Source organism: Sciurus carolinensis, chromosome 11 (genome assembly GCF_902686445.1).
Source record: "Sciurus carolinensis chromosome 11, mSciCar1.2, whole genome shotgun sequence".
In the NCBI taxonomy this organism is placed as follows: domain Eukaryota; kingdom Metazoa; phylum Chordata; class Mammalia; order Rodentia; family Sciuridae; genus Sciurus; species Sciurus carolinensis.
Genome location: NC_062223.1, coordinates 5332817 through 5352098, shown reverse-complemented (window position 1 = coordinate 5352098; position 19282 = coordinate 5332817). Strand labels below are relative to the sequence as shown.

The 19282-nt window shown below is 65.8% G+C and overlaps 2 protein-coding genes across 2 annotated transcripts; one reads left to right on the top strand and one right to left on the bottom strand.

Annotated features, from left to right (window-relative positions):
* The first annotated feature begins 645 nt into the window (after nucleotides 1-645).
* Trpm5 (transient receptor potential cation channel subfamily M member 5) lies at nucleotides 646-15213 on the top strand. Its single transcript, XM_047519622.1, has 24 exons — nucleotides 646-762; nucleotides 1232-1412; nucleotides 2215-2381; nucleotides 2952-3135; nucleotides 4491-4555; nucleotides 4733-4924; nucleotides 5230-5332; nucleotides 6241-6359; nucleotides 6769-7119; nucleotides 7188-7328; nucleotides 7425-7548; nucleotides 7994-8139; nucleotides 8463-8575; nucleotides 8752-8844; nucleotides 8959-9217; nucleotides 9609-9727; nucleotides 9867-9999; nucleotides 10174-10348; nucleotides 12107-12260; nucleotides 12632-12813; nucleotides 13079-13211; nucleotides 13890-13962; nucleotides 14300-14366; nucleotides 14756-15213. The coding sequence occupies exons 1-24, from the start codon at nucleotides 646-648 to the stop codon at nucleotides 14860-14862; spliced, it is 3498 nt and encodes a 1165-aa protein (XP_047375578.1). The 3' UTR covers nucleotides 14863-15213.
* Nucleotides 15214-16046: 833 nt separating this feature from the next.
* On the bottom strand, nucleotides 16047-19091 carry Tssc4 (tumor suppressing subtransferable candidate 4). The gene has a single exon (XM_047516966.1). The coding sequence runs from the start codon at nucleotides 17412-17414 to the stop codon at nucleotides 16233-16235; it is 1182 nt and encodes a 393-aa protein (XP_047372922.1). The 5' UTR covers nucleotides 17415-19091; the 3' UTR covers nucleotides 16047-16232.
* Between the last annotated feature and the right edge of the window lie 191 nt (nucleotides 19092-19282).

Below are 19282 nucleotides of genomic sequence, written 5' to 3'. Positions count from 1 at the left end.
TCTGATCCCTGACCCCTGGTCGCTGCTGATATGACCTTTGGAAAGTCCTGTGAATGGGCCGGGTGAGGCTGGCGGCCTCTCCTCCCCGTCCTTGCTGAGACAGGGACCGTGGGAAGAGCCTGGGGGGTCGAGGCGCTGCGCCCACCTGGAAGCCCGGGTGAGGCTCTGTGCTCGGGACAGGGAGGGGCGCCCTCCTGCACATGGCTCCCAGGCCCCTGCACTGGGGTGTCCTCACGCCTGCTCTGGGGCTGACAGGTGTGGAATGGGCCGGCTAAGCACTGCCAGTCCTCCGCCAAGTCTCTCCGGGTTTCCAGGACACCCAGCCAGAGCCTCTGGGGACGGGTAGAGGGTGTGGCTGAGGCAGGGCCTGGTGGGCTGAGCCTGGGCCAGAGCTGGGCAGAGGGCTGGGCACTTCCTCTGGGGGAGCCTGACTGGGCCATGCTGAGGCTGGAGGTCACGGGCAGGGGCCGGCTGGGGAGAAGGTCACCAGGGCAGAGACTGCCTCCTGTGGTCCCCAGACCTCTGCAGACCTCTTGGCTGGAGAGGGTCTTCCCTGGTGAAGGTAGCTGCGGCCCACGGCCATGAGGGAGGCGGGATTGGGCTCTCCATCTTCAGGGTCCACTGTGTCCCCACAGAGAAGCCACCATGCAGACGGCCCACAGCTACTGTCCCGGCAGCCCCCCAGATGCAGGAGACGGGCGGGGGCTGGGCCTGAGCCGGGGAGAGGTTGACTTCGGAGGGTCCGGGAAGAAGCGAAGCAAGGTAGGGGTGACCCCACCGCCTCCGCTGCACTCAGAACCCCTGAGCCTGCCTCCCTCACTCGGTCCTGAGGCCACGCCCCCAGGGCCAGGGTCAGGCCCCAGGCCAGACAGGCAGATTTTCAGAGCTGGCCCACTCAGTGCCCGTCTCCTCCCCCCAGCAGTAACTGGAACTGCCAAAGATCCACCTGCAGGTGTGGGAGGCGTGGGGGGCCAGCGTGCTGGGACCCCTCCCCTGCTGGTGCCTCCGCTCCCTGAGAAGGAAGCCAGGCCAGCGAGGCCCTGGGTGGCCCCTCCACGTGGAGGCCCAGGCTGGACTGGTCCTGCTGCACGAGGGTCTGAGTGGCCTCTCCCTCGGCGCACGTGTGCACAGAGTGCCCAGTGCCCAGAGGCCCCACAGGGCCCATGTCCTGCCGGCCCCACTGTGTGCGCGCAGGCCACTCGCCTGAGCTCCGCGGCGCCCTGCTCCACAGTTTGTGAAGGTGCCCAGCAGTGTGGACCCCTCTGTGCTCTTCGACCTGCTGCTTGCCGAGTGGCACCTGCCGGCCCCCAACCTGGTGGTGTCCCTGGTGGGCGAGGAGCGGCCTTTTGCCATGAAGTCCTGGCTGCGGGACGTGCTGCGCAAGGGGCTGGTGAAGGCGGCTCAAAGCACAGGTGAGGCCAGCCCCTCTGGCAGCATCCCACCCACCACCTCCAGTCCCGGGCCGTGGCTGCCACGATCCCCGGGCACGCCTGCCCACGCGCTCCGTGGGTGCAGGGCTGTGGAGGAGGCTGCTGGCGAGGCCACACGGTGAGACTGAAGGCCTTCCCAGCTGGTGCCTGTTCACAGTGGGCTGCCGCCTCCGCGTGGGTCCCCCGGGCTTCGGTGAGACGCCCTGGCTGTCACTCACCTGCGCCAGTGCACCCAGGTGCCTCCAGGGTGGGGTCCATCACCCCTCGCCTCCCCGGGGAGCATCTGGGTGGCCATTTGTGGGATCAGAATCAAGCCTCTGACTTTGACTGAGGCTAGCTTTGCTCTCAGACAGCCCCTTCGGGGGATTCGAGGTTGCCGCAGAAATGACCGTAGCAAAGAAAACCAGTCTGCACCCAGCACAGGCTGACGGCTCTGTCCCAGCACAGGCAACGGGGCAGAGCCCCGCCCTGCGTTGTTCAGGAAGAACCAGTGTATGGGGTGTCCCCGGGCACAGCCTGCAGGTCAGAGTGCCCGGGCCGCACCACTCTGCCAGGCTGGAGAGCTGGGCTCTGGGGCCAGGCAGGTGCTGCGGAGCGACTTCCGGCAGGTGCTCTGCGCCCCGGCCTCAGTTTCCCCATCGTTGCCTCAAGGCAGTCCCCAGCAGCCCAACCTCAGCTCCCAGGCCTGAGAACACAGGGGCCCATCTGCCGGACCTAGGCGGGTCAGCTGGGGAGGACTTGGACCACACAGCACCGGGAGCCCTCACCTGCCCTGTTCCTGCAGGTGCCTGGATCCTGACCAGCGCCCTTCACGTCGGCCTGGCCCGGCATGTCGGCCAGGCTGTGCGTGACCACTCCCTGGCCAGCACGTCCACCAAGGTCCGCGTGGTGGCCATCGGCATGGCCTCGCTGGGCCGCATTCTGCACCATCAGCTGCTAGAGGAAGCCCAGGTAATCAGCCGGCTCGTGTTTCCACGGCCGCGGAGTCTCAGCAGGTCTGGGAGGCTGGAAACCACAGTGGACAGGCCAGCCCCTGCCCTAAGGGGCTCTCCAGGGGCCCACAGAGTAAAGCTCCAGGAGGACTGGACACAACTGGGGACGGAGGGAGGGGCGGGGCCAGGGCCGCAGATCCAGCCTGTGCCAGCGGGTGGCAGCATCACTCAGCGCACAGACCCTCTGGAGGTGGACCTGGCTCTCAGGGGCACAACCTGGGCACCACCCCAGGGCCCCGTGAAACCCTCAGCGTGTGGTTTTGCTCGCTGGTTCCTGTTCACATCCCTCACGCAGGGGGTCTATGACATGGCCAAGTAGAGGCCCAGGCAGCCCCAGCAAAGTCTGGACTCCAGCCCAGAGGAGTTCAGAAGGAGGAGTTCCGCAGTCCCGGCTGTCTCCGTGACTCTGTCCAGGAGGCCCCGGGCCCAGCAGCTCAGCCTCCTGAGGGTGGGGAAACTAAGGCCCACGCTGAAGCCTTGCCCAGGGCCCCGTGGGCCCCTCCTGAGGACTCTCCTCTCCACGGCACAGGAGGACAGCCCCATCCACTACCCAGCCGATGAGGGTGGCAGCCAGGGGCCCCTCTGCGCCCTGGACAGCAATCTCTCCCACTTCATCCTGGTGGAGTCGGACACCCCAGGGAAGGGCGATGGCTTGGCAGAACTGCAGCTGAGGCTGGAGAAGCACATCTCCCTGCAGAGGACCGGCTACGGGGGTAAGGCCCGCTCCAGCCACCTGGCCCCAGGGGACACAGGACCTGGCATGCAGCAGTGGGGTGGGAGAGCCCGGGGAGGGGGAAGAGTCTTCTGGGCAAAAGGCCCCCAGCGTACCTGAGCCTTGAGACCTAGGTGACCAGGCCTGGGAGGAGGAGCTGTCGGGGCGGCGGGGGCAGAGCAGCCTCAGCCGGGCAGTGACATCCGGTCAGACAGCAGGGCAGTCTGGCTCTGTTTTTGCTGGGGCCGTCCTGGCTGCAGCTCTGGCATGAGCTTGGACCTTTGAGAAGCAAAGAGACCTGTAATTTCTGAGAGGCCCGCCAGGGCCATAAGGCACACTGCCACCAGGGGGCAGCGTTGCCTGAAGGAAGGGCACCGCTGTGGTGAGTGGCAGGCTGGAGAGCTGGATGTACTAGCAAAATACTAGAGTGGAAGCAGCATTTAGAAGCAAAGATATGGCGTGTATGAGTAATGTGAAATATTGATTTTTAAAAATGGAATTTCTGCATGCCAGCTGAGCGTGCTCAACCCTGGAAACTAAGTTGCGTCTACACCCACACCAGCTGCCAGTGCCAGACCTGCCCCCGAGCAGGTGGGCACCCTGTGGCCAGCCCCTCTGGCCAGCCCCCGTTTACCTGGAAGTTCAGTCAGGAGGCCTTCATAGTTAGAGGGTCCCTGCCGAGCACTGGGCTACCCTGCGGATGATCCAGGGCTTTCCCTGCCGTGTGCGGTGACTCTTGGCCCTGCCAGAAGACCCTGGCAGGTCCTTGCTTCTCTGGGGACTTCATATGTGGAAGTCTCATTTTCAGCTCCTGTTGTGGGGGGCGAAGCCGGGAAAAGGCCCCCGCTCTGCCTCTGTGATTTGCTCAGTGTGCCTCCTGGGGCGCAGAGCAGCCCCACCAGGCGTCCTGTGCTGGCAGAGCCACGGGCTGCTTCATTGCCTCTGTCTCACCTTGTTTCTAAATGGCCAGGTGAGGAGGGTGCTGGGGAGGAGATGGGCCCCATCTCGTTATGTGCCTATGTGGATGTGGTGTGCGTCCCTCTCTGGTGTGCGATCGTTATGCACCAATTAAAAAGAGAAAAGGAGAATCTTAACGTGGCCACACACTGGCTCTAGCCACAGGGGCTCGTCTTGGACAGTGCAGGTGTAGAATGGGTCCCCATGGTCCCCATGGGTTTGACAGGTAGTCCGATGCCCACCCTTCATGAGGAAAAGCCTCTGATCATCATGTGGAGCTCAAGAGTCTGAGGTCTGAGTGGTCACCCACATCATGAGGAGGGTCCCCAGCCCCTCCTCACCTCCCTAGCCAGATCTGCTCTGGGCACTGGAGGGACCTCATGGCTGCTCCATCTGCAGGCACTGGCAGCATTGAGATCCCTGTCCTTTGCCTGTTGGTCAACGGTGACCCCAGCACCCTGGAGGTAGGTGCTAGGGAGGGGGTGGGGGCCTGGCTGACGGCCCCTGGCTGTCCAGCGCATCCTGCAGCGAGTGGCGGCTCTCAGGGAGCCCAGGGCATGGCGCGGGGAGGGCTGAGCGTGCTCCCGGTGGGCACGCAGATGCCACTCGGGGCGACTCAGGGTCTACCTTCCCACCCCCAGAGGATTTCCAGGGCCGTGGAGCAAGCTGCCCCGTGGCTGATCCTGGCGGGCTCAGGGGGCATCGCTGACATGCTCGCTGCCCTGGTGAGCCAGCCCCACCTCCTGGTGCCCCAGATGGCTGAGAAGCAGTTTAGAGAGAAGTTCCCCAGTGAGCACTTCTCCTGGGAGGATGTCGTGCACTGGACCAAGCTGGTATGTGCTGCCTAGGGCTCAGGAGGGCCATTTCCTCCTCCGTCCCTCCAACTCCTCCACCTGGGCTGGGCTGGTTCTTGGGAACTTCTGCCAGCGCAGCCTCTGTGCCCGTGCCGTCGCTGCCAGGACCCGGGGTTCCTGCTTCAGGCCCTGGTCGGGCAGGGGGACTTGGCAACCAGCTCCTGGGTCTGTGGGTGGTCCTGAGCCAGGCCCAGCGGGTGGCGGGCACACATGCTGGGTCCCAGGCTGGCCCCTGCCACCAGTGCTGCCACGGTCACCCCGAGGGCCTGTCCTGGTGTCCACAGCTACAGAACATCACTTCTCACCCGCACCTGCTCACTGTGTACGACTTCGAGCAGGAAGGCTCCGAGGACCTGGACACCGTCATCCTCAAGGCGCTGGTGAAAGGTGGGCGGGGCTCCCGGCTGCACTTGGGCCACTTGGGGCCAGGGGGCCCACCAGCATCCCTGATGGACGCCTGCCTGCCCTTCCCTGGTGGGGAAGTGACGCACACACCCACGAGGTGCTGTGTTGGGGAACTTGGTCACACACACACACACAGTGCATTACCACAACTTTAAAAGATTCCAGGTGTTCAGTCCGGTGGTTTTTGACCTATTCACATGCTGTGCAGCCACCACCAATCCCAGAACGTCTCTGTTGCCCTAAAAAGCAGTCCTGCCCCCAGCAGGCACCCCGTCGCCCCATGCCCAGCCACCACCCGCCTGCCTTCTGCCCCTGTGGACCCGACCCCTGGGTGCATTGCACAGAAACGGGGGACGGCGTGGCCTCTGCGTCCGACTTCCTCGCTGTCTTCAGGGCTGGCCGCGTGGTGTTCTGGCTTAGTGGCCCCTCCCCACGAGAGGGCCAGCATCCTCTGGCTTTCCACCAGGCAGCTGGGTCCCAGCAGCCTGAGAACCCCAGGCCTGGTGCCTGGACTCTCGGGAGGAGGCAGAATCCTGCCAGGCGCTGTAGGACCTCACAGCAGCGGCTCCGCAGGGCCAAGTCCTGGCAAAAGCCCCTCCCCGTGGAGGAACTGTGGGAGGTGGGCATGTGCTGGCCGTGCTGTCCCAGGGAAGGAGACTTGGGCCAGCAGTGCTGGGGAGGGCCTGCAAGGTCTGCAGGTCATCTGAGGCCCTGTTACTGTGAGAATCCCTTCTGCTCCACTGGACCTAGTCCCAAGGGGACAGGGTGCCCCTGGTCCCCTGGCTTCTCACCGTCTCGTGCTCTTCCCTTCAAGTCTCCTCGAGTCCTAGCACAGAGCTCCAGCTTCTGCATCCTGGCTCCAGGGCCCTCAACCCCCACCCTCCCCACAGCCTGCAAGAGCCACAGCCAAGAGGCTCAGGACTACCTGGACGAGCTCAAGCTGGCCGTGGCCTGGGACCATGTGGACATCGCCAAGAGCGAGATCTTCAGTGGGGACGTGGAGTGGAAGGTGCCTCCCTGGTCCCATCTGTGGTGCATCCTGGGCCCCGGTTCCAGCTGAAACAGGGCAGGGCCCATGCTGGAGGCAGGAGCAGCCAGGGTCCAGGGCTGCTGACTGGGCCCACCTGACCCAGCTGTAGCCCAGGCTGAGGGTCCAGACGAGGCCAGGGCACCCGCACTGTGCGGGTGGGGTTGCCCTTAGTGTGAGCCAGCCCGAGTCCAGGCTCCGGACACCGTGGTGCTCACCTGCACATCTGGGCCCTTCCTGCCCTGGAGCAATCTCTCCTGCCCCATGGCAGCCCCAGCGTGGGGACCGTGGAGACTTGGGCTCGGTGCTGGTCCAGCCCCGGGCGGGGCTCCCAGCGGCAGCCTCCCTGACCTCACACTCACTATCCCATCCCTCCCTTGGGCGGGTCCAGTCCCGCGACCTGGAGGAGGTGATGATGGACGCCCTGGTGAGCAACAAGCCCGAGTTCGTGCGCCTCTTTGTGGACAGCGGTGCCGACATGGCCGACTTCCTGACGTACGGGCGGCTGCAGCAGCTGTACCGCTCCGTGTCCCCCAAGAGCCTGCTCTTCGACCTGCTGCAGCGCAAGCACGAGGAGGGCCGGCTGACGCTGGCTGGGCTGGGCGCCCAGCAGGCGCGGGACCTGCCCGCGGGGCCTCCCGCCTTCTCCCTGCACGAGGTCTCCCGCGTACTCAAGGACTTCCTGCACGACGCCTGCCGGGGCTTCTACCAGGACAGCCGGGCCGCCGGCCGGAGGAGGGTGGTGAGCAGGGGCCAGGCGGGGCGCGGGCCTGGGCCGCAACTGGAGCCCGACGTCCACATGTCCTCCAGGAGAGAGGGCCGGCCAAGAGGCCCACCGGCCAGAAGTGGCTGCTGGACCTCAGCCAGAAGAGCGAGGATCCCTGGAGGGACCTGTTCCTGTGGGCGGTGCTGCAGAACCACCATGAGATGGCCAACTACTTCTGGGCCATGGTGAGCAGTGGCCACAGGGCCCTGGGTTGAGCCTGGGCTTCCTCAGGGTTCCTGGGAAGAGGGGACGGGCTGGCCTCCTGAGACCCCCTTTCCTAGGGCCAGGAGGGTGTGGCAGCAGCTCTGGCCGCCTGTAAGATCCTCAAGGAAATGTCCCACCTGGAGACCGAGGCCGAGGTGGCCCGCACCATGCGAGAGGCCAAGTACGAGCAGCTGGCCCTGGGTGAGTGACAGCAGGCCAGCTAGGCTTCGGGACAGGCTGCAGGACAGGCTGCGGGACAGGCATTGGAGGGTCAGACGGGGCCTGGGCTCCCCTCGGGCCACCTTCCACGGCTGTGTGCCCAGGACACCTTGTGACCTCGCTTTAGAACCGAGGCACAGCCCCTCTTTAGGTCCACTTAGGCCCTGAAGTCCTAAGTGAGAACTCGTGGCTGGGACTGCCCAGCCCGGTGGCCCCAGACCCTTGGGTCCTGCCACAGGGTGGAGGACCTTCCAGGGACAGAGAGCCCTGCAGTCTTGACAGGGGAGGAGAGGGGCTGGAGGAGGACAAAGGTGAGGCAGGACACCCGGCAGCCAGGCAGGGATGGTCAGCGGCCCCAGGAGGCCTGGCGGGGGCAGAAGGTGGGGTGGGCATCGGCACCGTCGCAGCGGCCAGGCCCTGCGGGCAGACCTGTTCTCTGAGTGCTACAGCAACAGCGAGGACCGGGCCTTCGCCCTGCTGGTGCGCCGCAACCGCAGCTGGAGCAGGACCACCTGCCTGCACCTGGCCACCGAGGCGGACGCCAAGGCCTTCTTCGCCCACGACGGTGTGCAGGTGCGGGGTGGCCCGGGGAGGGCGGCCCGGGCGACAGGGGCCGGCCCCTCCCCACCTCCCAGCCAGCAGGGTGGGCAGCAGCTGCGCTCTTCCCGCCTGGGCTCAGGGAGACCCTCCCTGGCTTCCTCAGCACAGCCCTGCAGCCCGAAGCCCCCGCCCCTTACTGAACCTTATCTGGCCTCTAGGGGGACCTGCCCCCCTTCCCACCAGGATGGGGCAGGGGAAGAGCAGTGGCCATGGTCAGGCACCTGAGGGAAGGACATTCCCGGCAGGGGGCACGGCAGGGGCCAGGGGTGGGGCAGCCACGTGCATCTCCATTTCAGGCCTTCCTGACCAAGATCTGGTGGGGGGACATGGCTGCGGGCACACCCGTCCTGAGGCTGCTGGGCGCCTTCGCCTGCCCGCCTCTCATTTACACCAACCTCATCACCTTCAGGTGGGTCAGGCTGGCCCCAGACACTGGCCAGAGCCTCTCTGTCCCCGCCCACAGCCCCGTGTTCAGCTGGGCACGTTGGCCTCGTGCTTCTCAGCAGACTGCGGCTCTGCTGGCTAGATGCTCAGGGCTGTGCAGGTACCTTTCCCAAGGGCCCTGAGTGTCCCTCTGTACCACAGTAAGGAAACCCCTCTGAGGACGGGCCTGGAGGACCTGCAGGACATGGACAGCCTGGACACGGAGAAGAGCCTGCTGTGCGGCTCGGGCAGCAGGTCAGGGGCTGGTGGGGGTGGCAGGAGGCGGGACCCTGCTGGGCAGAGGTGGGCTCTGGGGGCACAGTGACCAGGGCCAGCCTCACCACGGCGACCTCCTTTGCACTGGTTCAGGGTGGAGGAGCCTGTGGAGGCACCGAGAGGTGGAGGTGACCGAGGCCCGCAGGTCGCCTTCCTGCTCACACGCTGGCGGAAGTTCTGGGGGGCGCCCGTGACGGTGTTCCTGGGGAATGTGGTCATGTACTTCGCCTTCCTCTTCCTCTTCACCTACGTGCTGCTGGTGGACTTCAGGCCGCCTCCCCAGGGGCCGTCTGGGCCTGAGGTCACCCTCTATTTCTGGGTCTTCACACTGGTGCTAGAGGAGATCCGGCAGGTCAGTGGCCGGCCCAGCCCCGGGCTCTTGGCTCTTCAGCTTCAGGCCGTGTGGCCATGGGGGCACAGCCTGCCTAGGGGCTGGACTCCTGCCTGCAGAACAGGAGCAGCACAGGCCTCCTGTCTCCCTAGTGTCCTGAGCCTTGATCCCTGTCACGTACTGAGCCCAGCTCCAGACTGAGCATGACCATGGTCTCCCCAGATCCTGGCCTGAATCACTGGCTGGCCCTGGACTCCACAGACAGCCCTGACTCCAAGTCCAGACTGACCTGCTTCTGTCTCTAGACTTAGCCCTGGACATGGTCAATCCTAACCCCAGAAGGAGCCCTGATCCTGCGGACCCCAGGCTGGCCCAGCCTGGGCAGCGGCCCTCAGCCTGTCCGCTCTCCCAGGGCTTCTTCACGGACGAGGACACACACCTGGTGAAGAAGCTCACTCTGTACGTGGAGGACAATTGGAACAAGTGTGACGTGGTAGCCATCTTCCTGTTCACCGTCGGTGTCACCTGCAGGTCTGTGGCGGGGCTGGCGGCAGGTCCTGTGAAGCCTCTCAGGCCTCTGGAAGCCTGGCCCCTGCCTTCTGGTCAAGCTGTGTGTCCTCGGGGAATGTCTTCCGCTCTCCGAGCCCCAGCAGCCCCGTGTCCTCTCCAGGGTGCGGCCCTCCTTGTTTGAGGCTGGCCGGACCATCCTTGCCATCGACTTCATGGTCTTCACACTCCGGCTCATCCACATCTTTGCCATCCACAAGCAGCTGGGCCCCAAGATCATCATCGTGGAGCGGATGGTGAGCGCTCCCCTGGCCCTGACCCTGGTGGACAGCGAGCCCCCACCTCCCCTGACTCGGGGCTCTGACCCTGGTGGGTGGTGAATCCCTCCAACCTGGGGTCCCCAGCTAGGTGGTGGTGAGCCCCATGAGGCCCACTCAGGTGGCCACTGACCCCCTCCCCGCCCCCCGAAGATGAAGGACGTCTTCTTCTTCCTCTTCTTCCTGAGTGTGTGGCTCGTGGCCTACGGCGTGACCACCCAGGCTCTGCTGCACCCGCATGACGGCCGTCTGGAGTGGATCTTCCGCCGTGTGCTCTACCGGCCCTACCTGCAGATTTTTGGGCAGATCCCTCTGGATGAGATAGACGGTGCGCCCGCAGCCGGGCGGGAGGGGGCTGGTGGGGCCCCTGCCAGTGGACTGGCCCTGCTGCCCAGAGGGGCCTGCTGAGGTAATGGGCCAGGCCTGGAGCCCACTGAGATGGAGAAGGCCATCTCAGATGGAGAAGGCCCACTGAGGTCACGGGCCAGGCCTGGAACTGCAGTAGGGCAGGGCCAGGCCGGGAGGAGCCTGGGACTGTCCAGGCCCTGGGGTACCAAGGCTTGGAGACAGGGTGTAGGGGGCCTGGTGTCAGGGGGTGGGGCCACCATGGCAGGATGGGGTGGAGGTGACCAGGCCAGCAGTCGCGGCATGCAATAAACACTTGTCAATGGAAGACGGGAGATGGGAGCAACACAGGCCTTGGGGATGGGGACGGCCGGGGCTGGAAACCCTCTCCTACGGGGGTGCTTCTTGGGCCCGTTTCCTGGGGCTGCTTCCTCAGCCCCTCAGGGATCACTTTGACCAGGTCCTGCCTACTCTCGCCTGCTCTGCCCTCACCGGGCAGTCCCCACCGCCCCAGCCCCTCAGCGCCCTTGAGGCAGGAGTGGACACCTCAGGTCCTCCTTCCTCAGGGGCTGATGTCCAGCCCAGTCAGTCTCAGTCGCATGCCCTCCATGGTGGTTAAGGGACAGGCCTGGTCCGGCGCCTTTCTCACTAGGCAGTGGCACCAGGGAAGGCGCAGGGGCTGCAGCCAGGCCCAGAAGATCTGCACGTGTGGCCGGCAGGGTCAGGCCTTGCTGCGCCCTCACCCACGTCCTCTCCTCTCTCTGGGCCCTCAGGCACCAACCTTAGCCATTCACTGAGACCACTCTGCTGCCTGGTAGACGGTCAGTCTACCACCCTGGACCAGGAGGGAAAGCCTGGGGCCAGGGTGCTCGGTCTCTCCCCTGGGCTCCGGGGCCAGGGGCCATGTAGTTTCCAGCCAGCCTGGTGGCACCCTGGCGGGGCGGTCTCCTTACCTCCCAGCTGCTTCTGTCAGACAGACTTACAGCTTGGCCCCTTTAGGGCACCGGAGGAGGCTGGCGAATCAGTCCCGGAGCAGATTCACGGGTTGAGGGCTGCCAGGGTGCCTGGGAAGGGCGGGGGCGGCTCTCTGGCTGCAGCATGAACCCACCACCCAGCACTCTAACTCACTCTGAGGACAAGGCAGGAATTCGCCCCAGTGAGGGAACCACAGGGACACAGGGACACGGCTGCCTTGGAGAGATGGGGACCCAGAGGCCCGCCCCGGGGCAGCCTGGAGTCAGTCGGCACAGAGACCGAGGGGCAGGCACCAGAACACACTGGAGTGTACAGAAGAGAGCACGCATCCACACACGTGCACAGAGACAGACACGCAGGCGCACACGGGCACACAGCCTGGAGACGGTGGGGAGGCTGAGGGGTGCGCAGTGATCCTGAAAGTCCACAGACTCTCGGGAGCTCGGGGCTAGTGATGGGCTTCCCATGGCCGGCATGGGAGCCAGTTCGTATGGGAGCCAGAAGCTGGTCCCTGACGTTTCCATTTCCAGCTCCCGTGGTCTTGCCTCCGGGGCCCGCGGCTCCTGGTGGAAGCCCAGCAGAGGTGGGAGATGGGCTGGGCAGCCCCCGTCTGGTTGCCAGGGCTGGGGCTTCCATGGTGGGCTTTCAGTACCGGACGATGCTGTATGAACCAGGGCAGTGGGTCACCTCGCCAGCACCCTGTGCCCTAGTGGCCTCAGCCCCAGGACAGAGCCCCCAAGTCTGAGAGTGCTCACTGGTCTTCCAGAAGCCCGTGTGAACTGCTCTGTCCACCCGCTGCTGCTGGAGGACTCGGCCTCCTGCCCCAACCTCTATGCCAACTGGCTGGTCATTCTCCTGCTGGTCACCTTCCTGCTGGTCACCAACGTGCTGCTCATGAACCTGCTCATCGCCATGTTCAGGTGCCCGGCCCTGCCCCTCCCGGGCCACCCTGCTCTCGCTGCACCAGCCCTGCCCTGCTCCTGTGGAGTGGGCAGATGGAGGGTGGTCCTTGTACCTCACTGCGGGGTGAGACCAGGGTGTAGCCGGCACGGCAAGCCCCCCACCGCCCCCGCGCTCCCCAGCCACTCCCTCATCCTGGGAAGCAGGGCCTGGGACTCAGTGGTGTGTGGAGTGGCCCAAGCTTACCCGGAGGGCAGAAGAGCTGCGGAAGAGCCCGTGGGTGGACCCTCCCTGCAGCACCCAGGGTGCAGGGCCCCGTGGCTCCAGGGAGGGCCCAGACTGCCCCCGGCTGAGGCGGCGGAGGCTGACGCGTGGGTGTGCTGGCCCGCAGCTACACCTTCCAGGTGGTGCAGGGGAACGCCGACATGTTCTGGAAGTTCCAGCGCTACCACCTCATTGTGGAGTACCACGGGCGCCCGGCGCTGGCCCCGCCCCTCATCCTCCTCAGCCACCTGAGCCTGGCGCTCAAGCGGGTCCTCAGGAAGGCAGCCCAGCAGAAGCGGGAGCATCTGGGTGAGGCGCTCGTCGGTCGCCACCCTGCCTGAGGGGCCTGCTGCCGGGCAAGATGCACACGGGGCGCGGGGTCCTAGATCCCCAGCCTGGCCCTCTAGGCTGACCAAAGCCCCAGGTCCAGAGGAGATGGACATAGGCCCAGCCTGTCTTGCAGCAGCTGGGGGTCTCTGCATGGGGCCTAAGGCCTCCTGCCTCATCCCCTGCCCGACGCCCCTGGGTCTGCCCTGCGGCTCCAGCATGGCTCCCTGCTGCCCCACCTCCCCAGAGAGAGACCTGCCGGACCCCCTGGACCAGAAGATCGTCACCTGGGAGACTGTTCAGAAGGAGAACTTCCTGAGCAACATGGAGAAGAGGAGGAGGGACAGCGAGGGGGAGGTGCTGCGGAAAACCGCCCACAGGTGCACACCTGGGCTGTCCAAAGGGAAGGGCCTTGCCTTGGAGGCAGGTGGGCAGCGTGAGGGGGAGCAGGTTTGGGCAGCGACTGCCCAGTCTGGCATCTGGAAGACCACTGTCGTTCTCACTGGTCACAGTTGAGCTGCTTGAAAGCTGGGCGAGGAACTCCCACGTCAGTGACAGGATCTGAGCTGAGGAAACGGGAGGCTCAGAGTGGCAGGGACGCGGCTGGTTCCCAGGATCCAGCAGCCCAGCCTCTTGCCCCCTGAAGGGGCTGTGCCAGGCACTTGCCTGCTCTGCAGCTGGCAGACACGGGCCAGTGAGCAGGACCTCTTCCTCCTGGGGACTCCTTCCTTCTTTCAGGTCCCTGAATGGTCTGACCCCAGCCCTGGCTCCAGAGGACCTTGCCCTGATGCCTGGGGGGCGGAGAGGAACATCCTCCTCTTGCTGAATGTTGTGGCCCAGGCGGGGTGGGGCCCAGGCCCTGGGAGGGCAGGAGGTGCTCTGCGAGCAGACTGGCCTCGTCCAGAGCAGTTGCGGATGCAACCAGCCCCGAGCCGCGGGTCCCACTGGGGAGAGCAGGACAGGAAGGGGCCAACACATCAGACTCAGTACCCAGAGGCCTGGGGGTGGGCGAGGGAGTACCCGGCTGTCATGACCCATGGCTGCCCTTGCTTCTCCAGAGTGGATTCTGTTGCCAAGTACCTCGGGGGGCTCAGAGAGCAAGAAAAGCGGATCCGGTGTCTGGAGTCACAGGCAAGCAGTGATCCCAGGCCCCGTTCCTTCCTGGGGTTAGGCCATCCACCTGTGCTGTGAGCACATCCAAACTGACTGGCTGGGCTGGGGCCTGGACAGAGTGGTGGGCTCCCGTGGAAGCGGCAGGCGAGTCCCAGGACAGAGGTGCACGCAGCCTGTACCTGCCCCGCCAGCACCTGAGAGTGGAAGTGCCCACCAAGCTGATCTTGCAGCTGCCCGCTGTGTGTGGAGTCCTCACTGAGGAGGGGTCCTGAGGCAGGGGGCCCTGCAGGACAGTGGGGTAGACGGGTGGGCCCTGTCACCATACACTGGTGTCTCCCGGCCCACCCACTTCCAGGTCAACTACTGCACACTGCTCCTGTCCTCCATGGCTGACGTGCTAGTCCCGGGCAGCACCTACTGGCGTAAGTGCAGAGCTGGGGCGTGGAGGGAGGTGGGCATGGGCTCCCTCCACGACCAGGAGGGGCAGGTTGCAGGGCCCACAGGCCACCGGAGCACTCTGCCATCCCGCTCTGGAGTCTCCGCCCCCTGGGCTGGCTACCGCTCCTGGGATGCTGTGCATGCCCAGCCAGGATACAAGGCCCTGGCACCCTCAGATTCCTGAGGCTCTGCCGGCCACTGTCCTACTGGGCTGCACCCTGGGCCCTACCAAGTCCAGAGCCCTGAGGACACGAGGCTTGCTCTGGGCTCCCAGCCTTCCCCACTGGTCTGTGGGCAGCCACTCTGAGGGCCACCACATCCTGCCCTTGCCTCCTGGCTCTCAACAGTTGAGGTGGGTTCTTTCTCCCACCAGGCTCTCAGGACTGTGGTAATGGGAGCCAGCAGGACGCTGCTGGCCACGGAGGGGGCCCTGGTGGCAAAGAACACCTGGAGGCTGGCCAGCCACCCTTAAACACATGAGCTGCTTGGCCTGCCATGCCGCAGGCCCACCTGTCTGAGCCCAGGCCTGGCCCTTCATTGGTCATCCTGGGCCTTGGAAACACATTGACCTTCCTCCACCTCCAGTGGAGCTCCCAGAGCAATGGCCCTCCTGGATATGTCCCTGTGAAAATGGACCTTCCCAGGACCCTGGCAGTATTGGCAGCAGTGTCCCTCACAGGGTGAGCTCCTCCACATCCCCACCTAGAAACTGGCTGACCTGGATTGGACAGCAAGCTTTGGCCAAACCCCAGGAAAATGGGATACCTCCCACCCAGGCTGGGCAGCTGCTCTGGGGCCTGCCCTGCCCCAATCTGTATCATCTGATAAGAAACTCATCTTCCTTGAAATGCTTGTGATCAACATCTCTACCCCTTAAGACCCAAGCAAGCGCTCTTTGGGAGTCAGGTGACCATCTCCTGGTGGGAAGGGTCAGGTGGCAATAGTGACCATCTGCCCCTATGGCCAGTACGGGGAGTGCTGTGCATCTATAGCAGTGGTCCCAGGACACAGCCCAGCCAGGTGCCCCAAACAGATTTACTTACGAAGGATCCTGGAAACCACACGCCATCTGCCCAGACCAAACAGGCGCCAGGATGCTGTCAGTACCTCTGAGGGCAGGGAGGTCTACTGCCCCATGTGGGTGGAGTAGGCTCCCCTACCCTACGTGAAATGACCAGCTGGGTTGGTCTCTCCTTTCCCCAGAGATGAGTCTAGGAATGGGGGCTGCCAGGGCAGGGCACAGTAGGCTACCCTGACCCCCAGACCCTCTGGGTCACAGGGGAGATGTGGCCGCTCCTTTGTCTTGCCCACTGTCCTGTAGAGCCAACCTTGTCTCTCCACTGCCCAGTCAGGAACAAGTGTGGCCAGGGTTGGGAGGGAGGCTGCCCATGGTCCTGTTCAAGCTCCAGCCCACCTGTAAGGTCTGCTCCCCACCCCGCAGGACACAGGCCTGGACACTGGACTGTGAGCTGCAGCCCTGAAGGGACACAGGGCTTCAGCCTCCTGCTGCCACTCCCACCTGGGTCCGACTGCCAGTGGTGGACACAGGTGTCTACCGGAGACCTCAGAGCCCACGCTAGGTGGGAGGGTCAGAGAGAGGCTGAAGGCAGACGAAGGCTGCCCACAGAGCCCTTGGGTGGGGGGTCCCAGGCAGAAACAGAACCTGAAGAACAACCAAAACCTTTATTGTCCCTCACGGGCAGGGAGCCAGGGTTTGTGACCCCTCTTCCAGGCAGCCAACCGGCTTCCTTGCCAGAGGAGTGGTCCCCATCCACCCCAGCAACCACGGCCCCAGATACCGGCCCCCTCAGCAGTCAGCCTGGGTGGGCAGGCAGGCAATGGCAGTGTGGTCAGTCAGAGTGTCCCCCTCGGATCCCAGCCCCCAAGGCTTCTGGGCTGCTGCCCCTGTTGCGGAGGTGCTCTCGACTCCGCTTCTTGGTGCCGTGGAAACCAACTGTCTCCAACCCGGGGGGTCCTGGAGAGGACCCGGGGTGGACAGGCTCTGAAGGTGTCCCCAAATCCTGCACCCCCAAGGCACTACCACACTCCTCGGCCTCTGGGCTCCCAAGCCCAACCAGGTGGGCCAGCTCCACAGGGCCCTCGCCCCCAATGCCTGGCACACCCCCCTTCTTGAGGGCCCTCTTCCTCTCGGGTCTGGCCTCGCCAACTCGGGCAGGTTTGGTAAAGACGACTCTTCCCTCCCCGCAGCTGGACGGATCCTGGTTGAAGGAGGGTGTGTAGTCAGCCGGGGCTGCCGGGTTCCGGGAGCCCAGGAAGGCCAGGGCGGCTGCCTGGTTGCCTTGCTCACTGGCCTCGGCCACGTCTTCCAGGCTGTACTTGGTCCAGCGCTCAGGGTGAGCCACGTAGTCGGGCACGGGTGGCACCTTCGGAGGGTCAGGGTCTGCCACTGGCGGGTGACTCAGGGGCACCAGAGGCTGCTTGAGACCACCACTGTCACTCGTGCTGGTCTGGGCGGCAGAGGTTGGCCTCCGCCTAGCTGCGCCCTCCAGACAGTCAAAGATGCTGTGGCTTCGCTGGGAGAAGGTGGAGCTCACGCCTCTGAGGAGGAACGGCTGCGCGGCGGCGCTGGGGAGGCCCGCGGGGGCCGAGGCGGGCTCGTCGGGGCCCGAGTCCGCCGGGGACGGCGCTTCCACCTCGGCAGCGCCCGGCACACTGAGGTCTGAGTCCGAGTCGCTGAGCGAGGCGGCGTCGGAGGGCAGGGTGTCATACTCCGTCGCCGGCTCCGCCTCCACGCCCGGGGCCGGCTCGCCGGCCCCCGCCTCGGCCATGGCTCCCCGGCCTGGCTGCCCCCGGCGCCAAGCGGCGGGAGTCGGCCGCGAGAGCGTGTTCGGCACGCGGCGCGCCTGCAGATCCGGCGGCGAGAAGCGCGTCCCCGAAGCCCCCAGCCCCGAGGCCCGCTGCGTGCCTGTGCCCAGCGGAGGGCCGGTGCGGGTCCCCGGTGCGGAGGCGCGCGGGCTCCGGCTCGGGTGCGCGGGCGCTGGCTGGGCGAGGGCTGGGAGAGAACCGACCATCAGACCACAGTGCGGGTCGCAAAAGGGGCGCGGCGAGGCCACCGAGGCGGCGGGGCCCCGGCGGCTACCGGCCTGGCTCGGGACCCGCTCCGCCGGTGGGCGTGACGCGGCCAAGAGGCGGCGCCGGCATCCGGCCAAGCGGCCAAGGAAGACCGCCGGGCCGAACGGCGGCCTCTGCTGGTTGGGCCGGGTGACCCGGCAGAATGGCAGGAGCGCGGAGCGCACGCGGCGCAGGAGTACCGACCGGGAACTCGCGGGAGCCCGGCACACCCGCGCGGCCGCCGCCTCCGGACGCGGTCCCGCACGCCCGCGCGCGGGGCTCTGGGAAACCGAGTTCCCGGCTGCCCGCGCACCGCGGCCGCCGCGCCCGAGGAACTACCACTCCCAGAAGGCCGCGACGGCCACCCCGAGGCCTGCCGGGACGCGTACCTTGCGCGCACGCGCTGCCTCGCCAACGCTCCTCCCCGTGGGCTCACGACCCCGGAGGTGACGAAGAGGAAAGGGCGGAGCCAAGGCTGCGGGTCCCACAGTGCCCCGGGGCTGCCGCTCACCGGAGCTGCAGTGCCGCCTGCTGGAGACCGCGAGGACAGCGACCGCCTCCGGCAGGAAGTGCGTCATCGCGCACCGTGGGCGCGAATCCGTTCCCCGCGCACTTCCGGTACTGGCCGGAAGCGTCAGCCGCCGCCCCTGCAATGTCGAAGCGGTCTAGCCGCAGGAGCCGGTGCCGGATACCGCTGACCTGTCGTGTCTCCGGCTGTGCGCTCCGTCGCTGCCAGGCCGCCGGCCCACCAGGCCCCGAAGGCTGACCCAGGGAGTGCTGGGCGCGGGGCAAGGCTCGGCCTTCCACGGCAAGGGGCGGGTCAGCTTCCTGCTGGAACGCAGGGCCCGGTTCTCCCCTCGACAGGCCGCGTCGCCGTGGCCACAGGCCCCAGCTAGGCGACACCCGTTGTCCCTTCTCCCTGGGGGCGTCTCCGTCCTCTGGGCTGCTCTACCACCGACCTCTGGTCTCCCTCCACCAGGGCCTGCCTTCCTGGCAGCCCCGGGGAGGCCGAGATCCAAGGGCCTGTTGTGGCCTCTCCTAGAGGCACCGGCTCCTCAGCCCCCGGGTCGGCCGTGCACCGTAGAACGCCTGAACCTCCCGCCCCAGAGCCTTGCCAGGAGTGGCGGTCTTGCGTCCAGAAGCCCATGCTGAAGCACCCAGGCCACTAGGGAACTCGGGGGGAACAGAAAGGAGGCGGCTCCTCCAACCACCAGCCAACCAGAGCAAGGAAGGGGGCAGGGCGTCGCTGCTGGGACCCCGCGGTGCCCCAGCGGAGGCTGGGCTAGTTTCCAACGTCAGCCTCAAGGAGGCTGCTGGGTGGCAGTTTTCCATACTGCCCAGCCCTACCCAGACTAGGGGGAAAGCAGCCTGACCCAGGCCGGGGGTGGGGGTGGGGCGGGTCACAAAGCAGGGGTATCTGGTCAACCCACTGGTTGTGAGATATCCGGCAAGGAGAAAAGACACGGTGGGTGTGGCCCAGGAGGCTTTCGATGGCTTAAGTATCCCAGCTCAATGGAACACTTAAGGCACCTAAGTAGGCAGACACCCTGGAATGCCTGGGGGGGGGGCCTTGCAGCCCTACCCCCAGCACATCCTGTACTGAATTCCCTGTCGGGCCCTTCCTACCCCTCTCTGGGCATGGTGTGAGGCGGGAGTGAGGTCAAGGCTGCTATGGCAGCAGAGAGCCAAAAAAAGGGTCAATCACCACATGGAGTGTCCCTGGGGTCCAACCCTGCCCACCCACTGTGGCCAGCAGCCCCTCTTGGATTAGCTTCCTGGAGCCTGGCAAAGTCCAGAGCTGAGCCACACCCACCCAGGGGGCTCACCT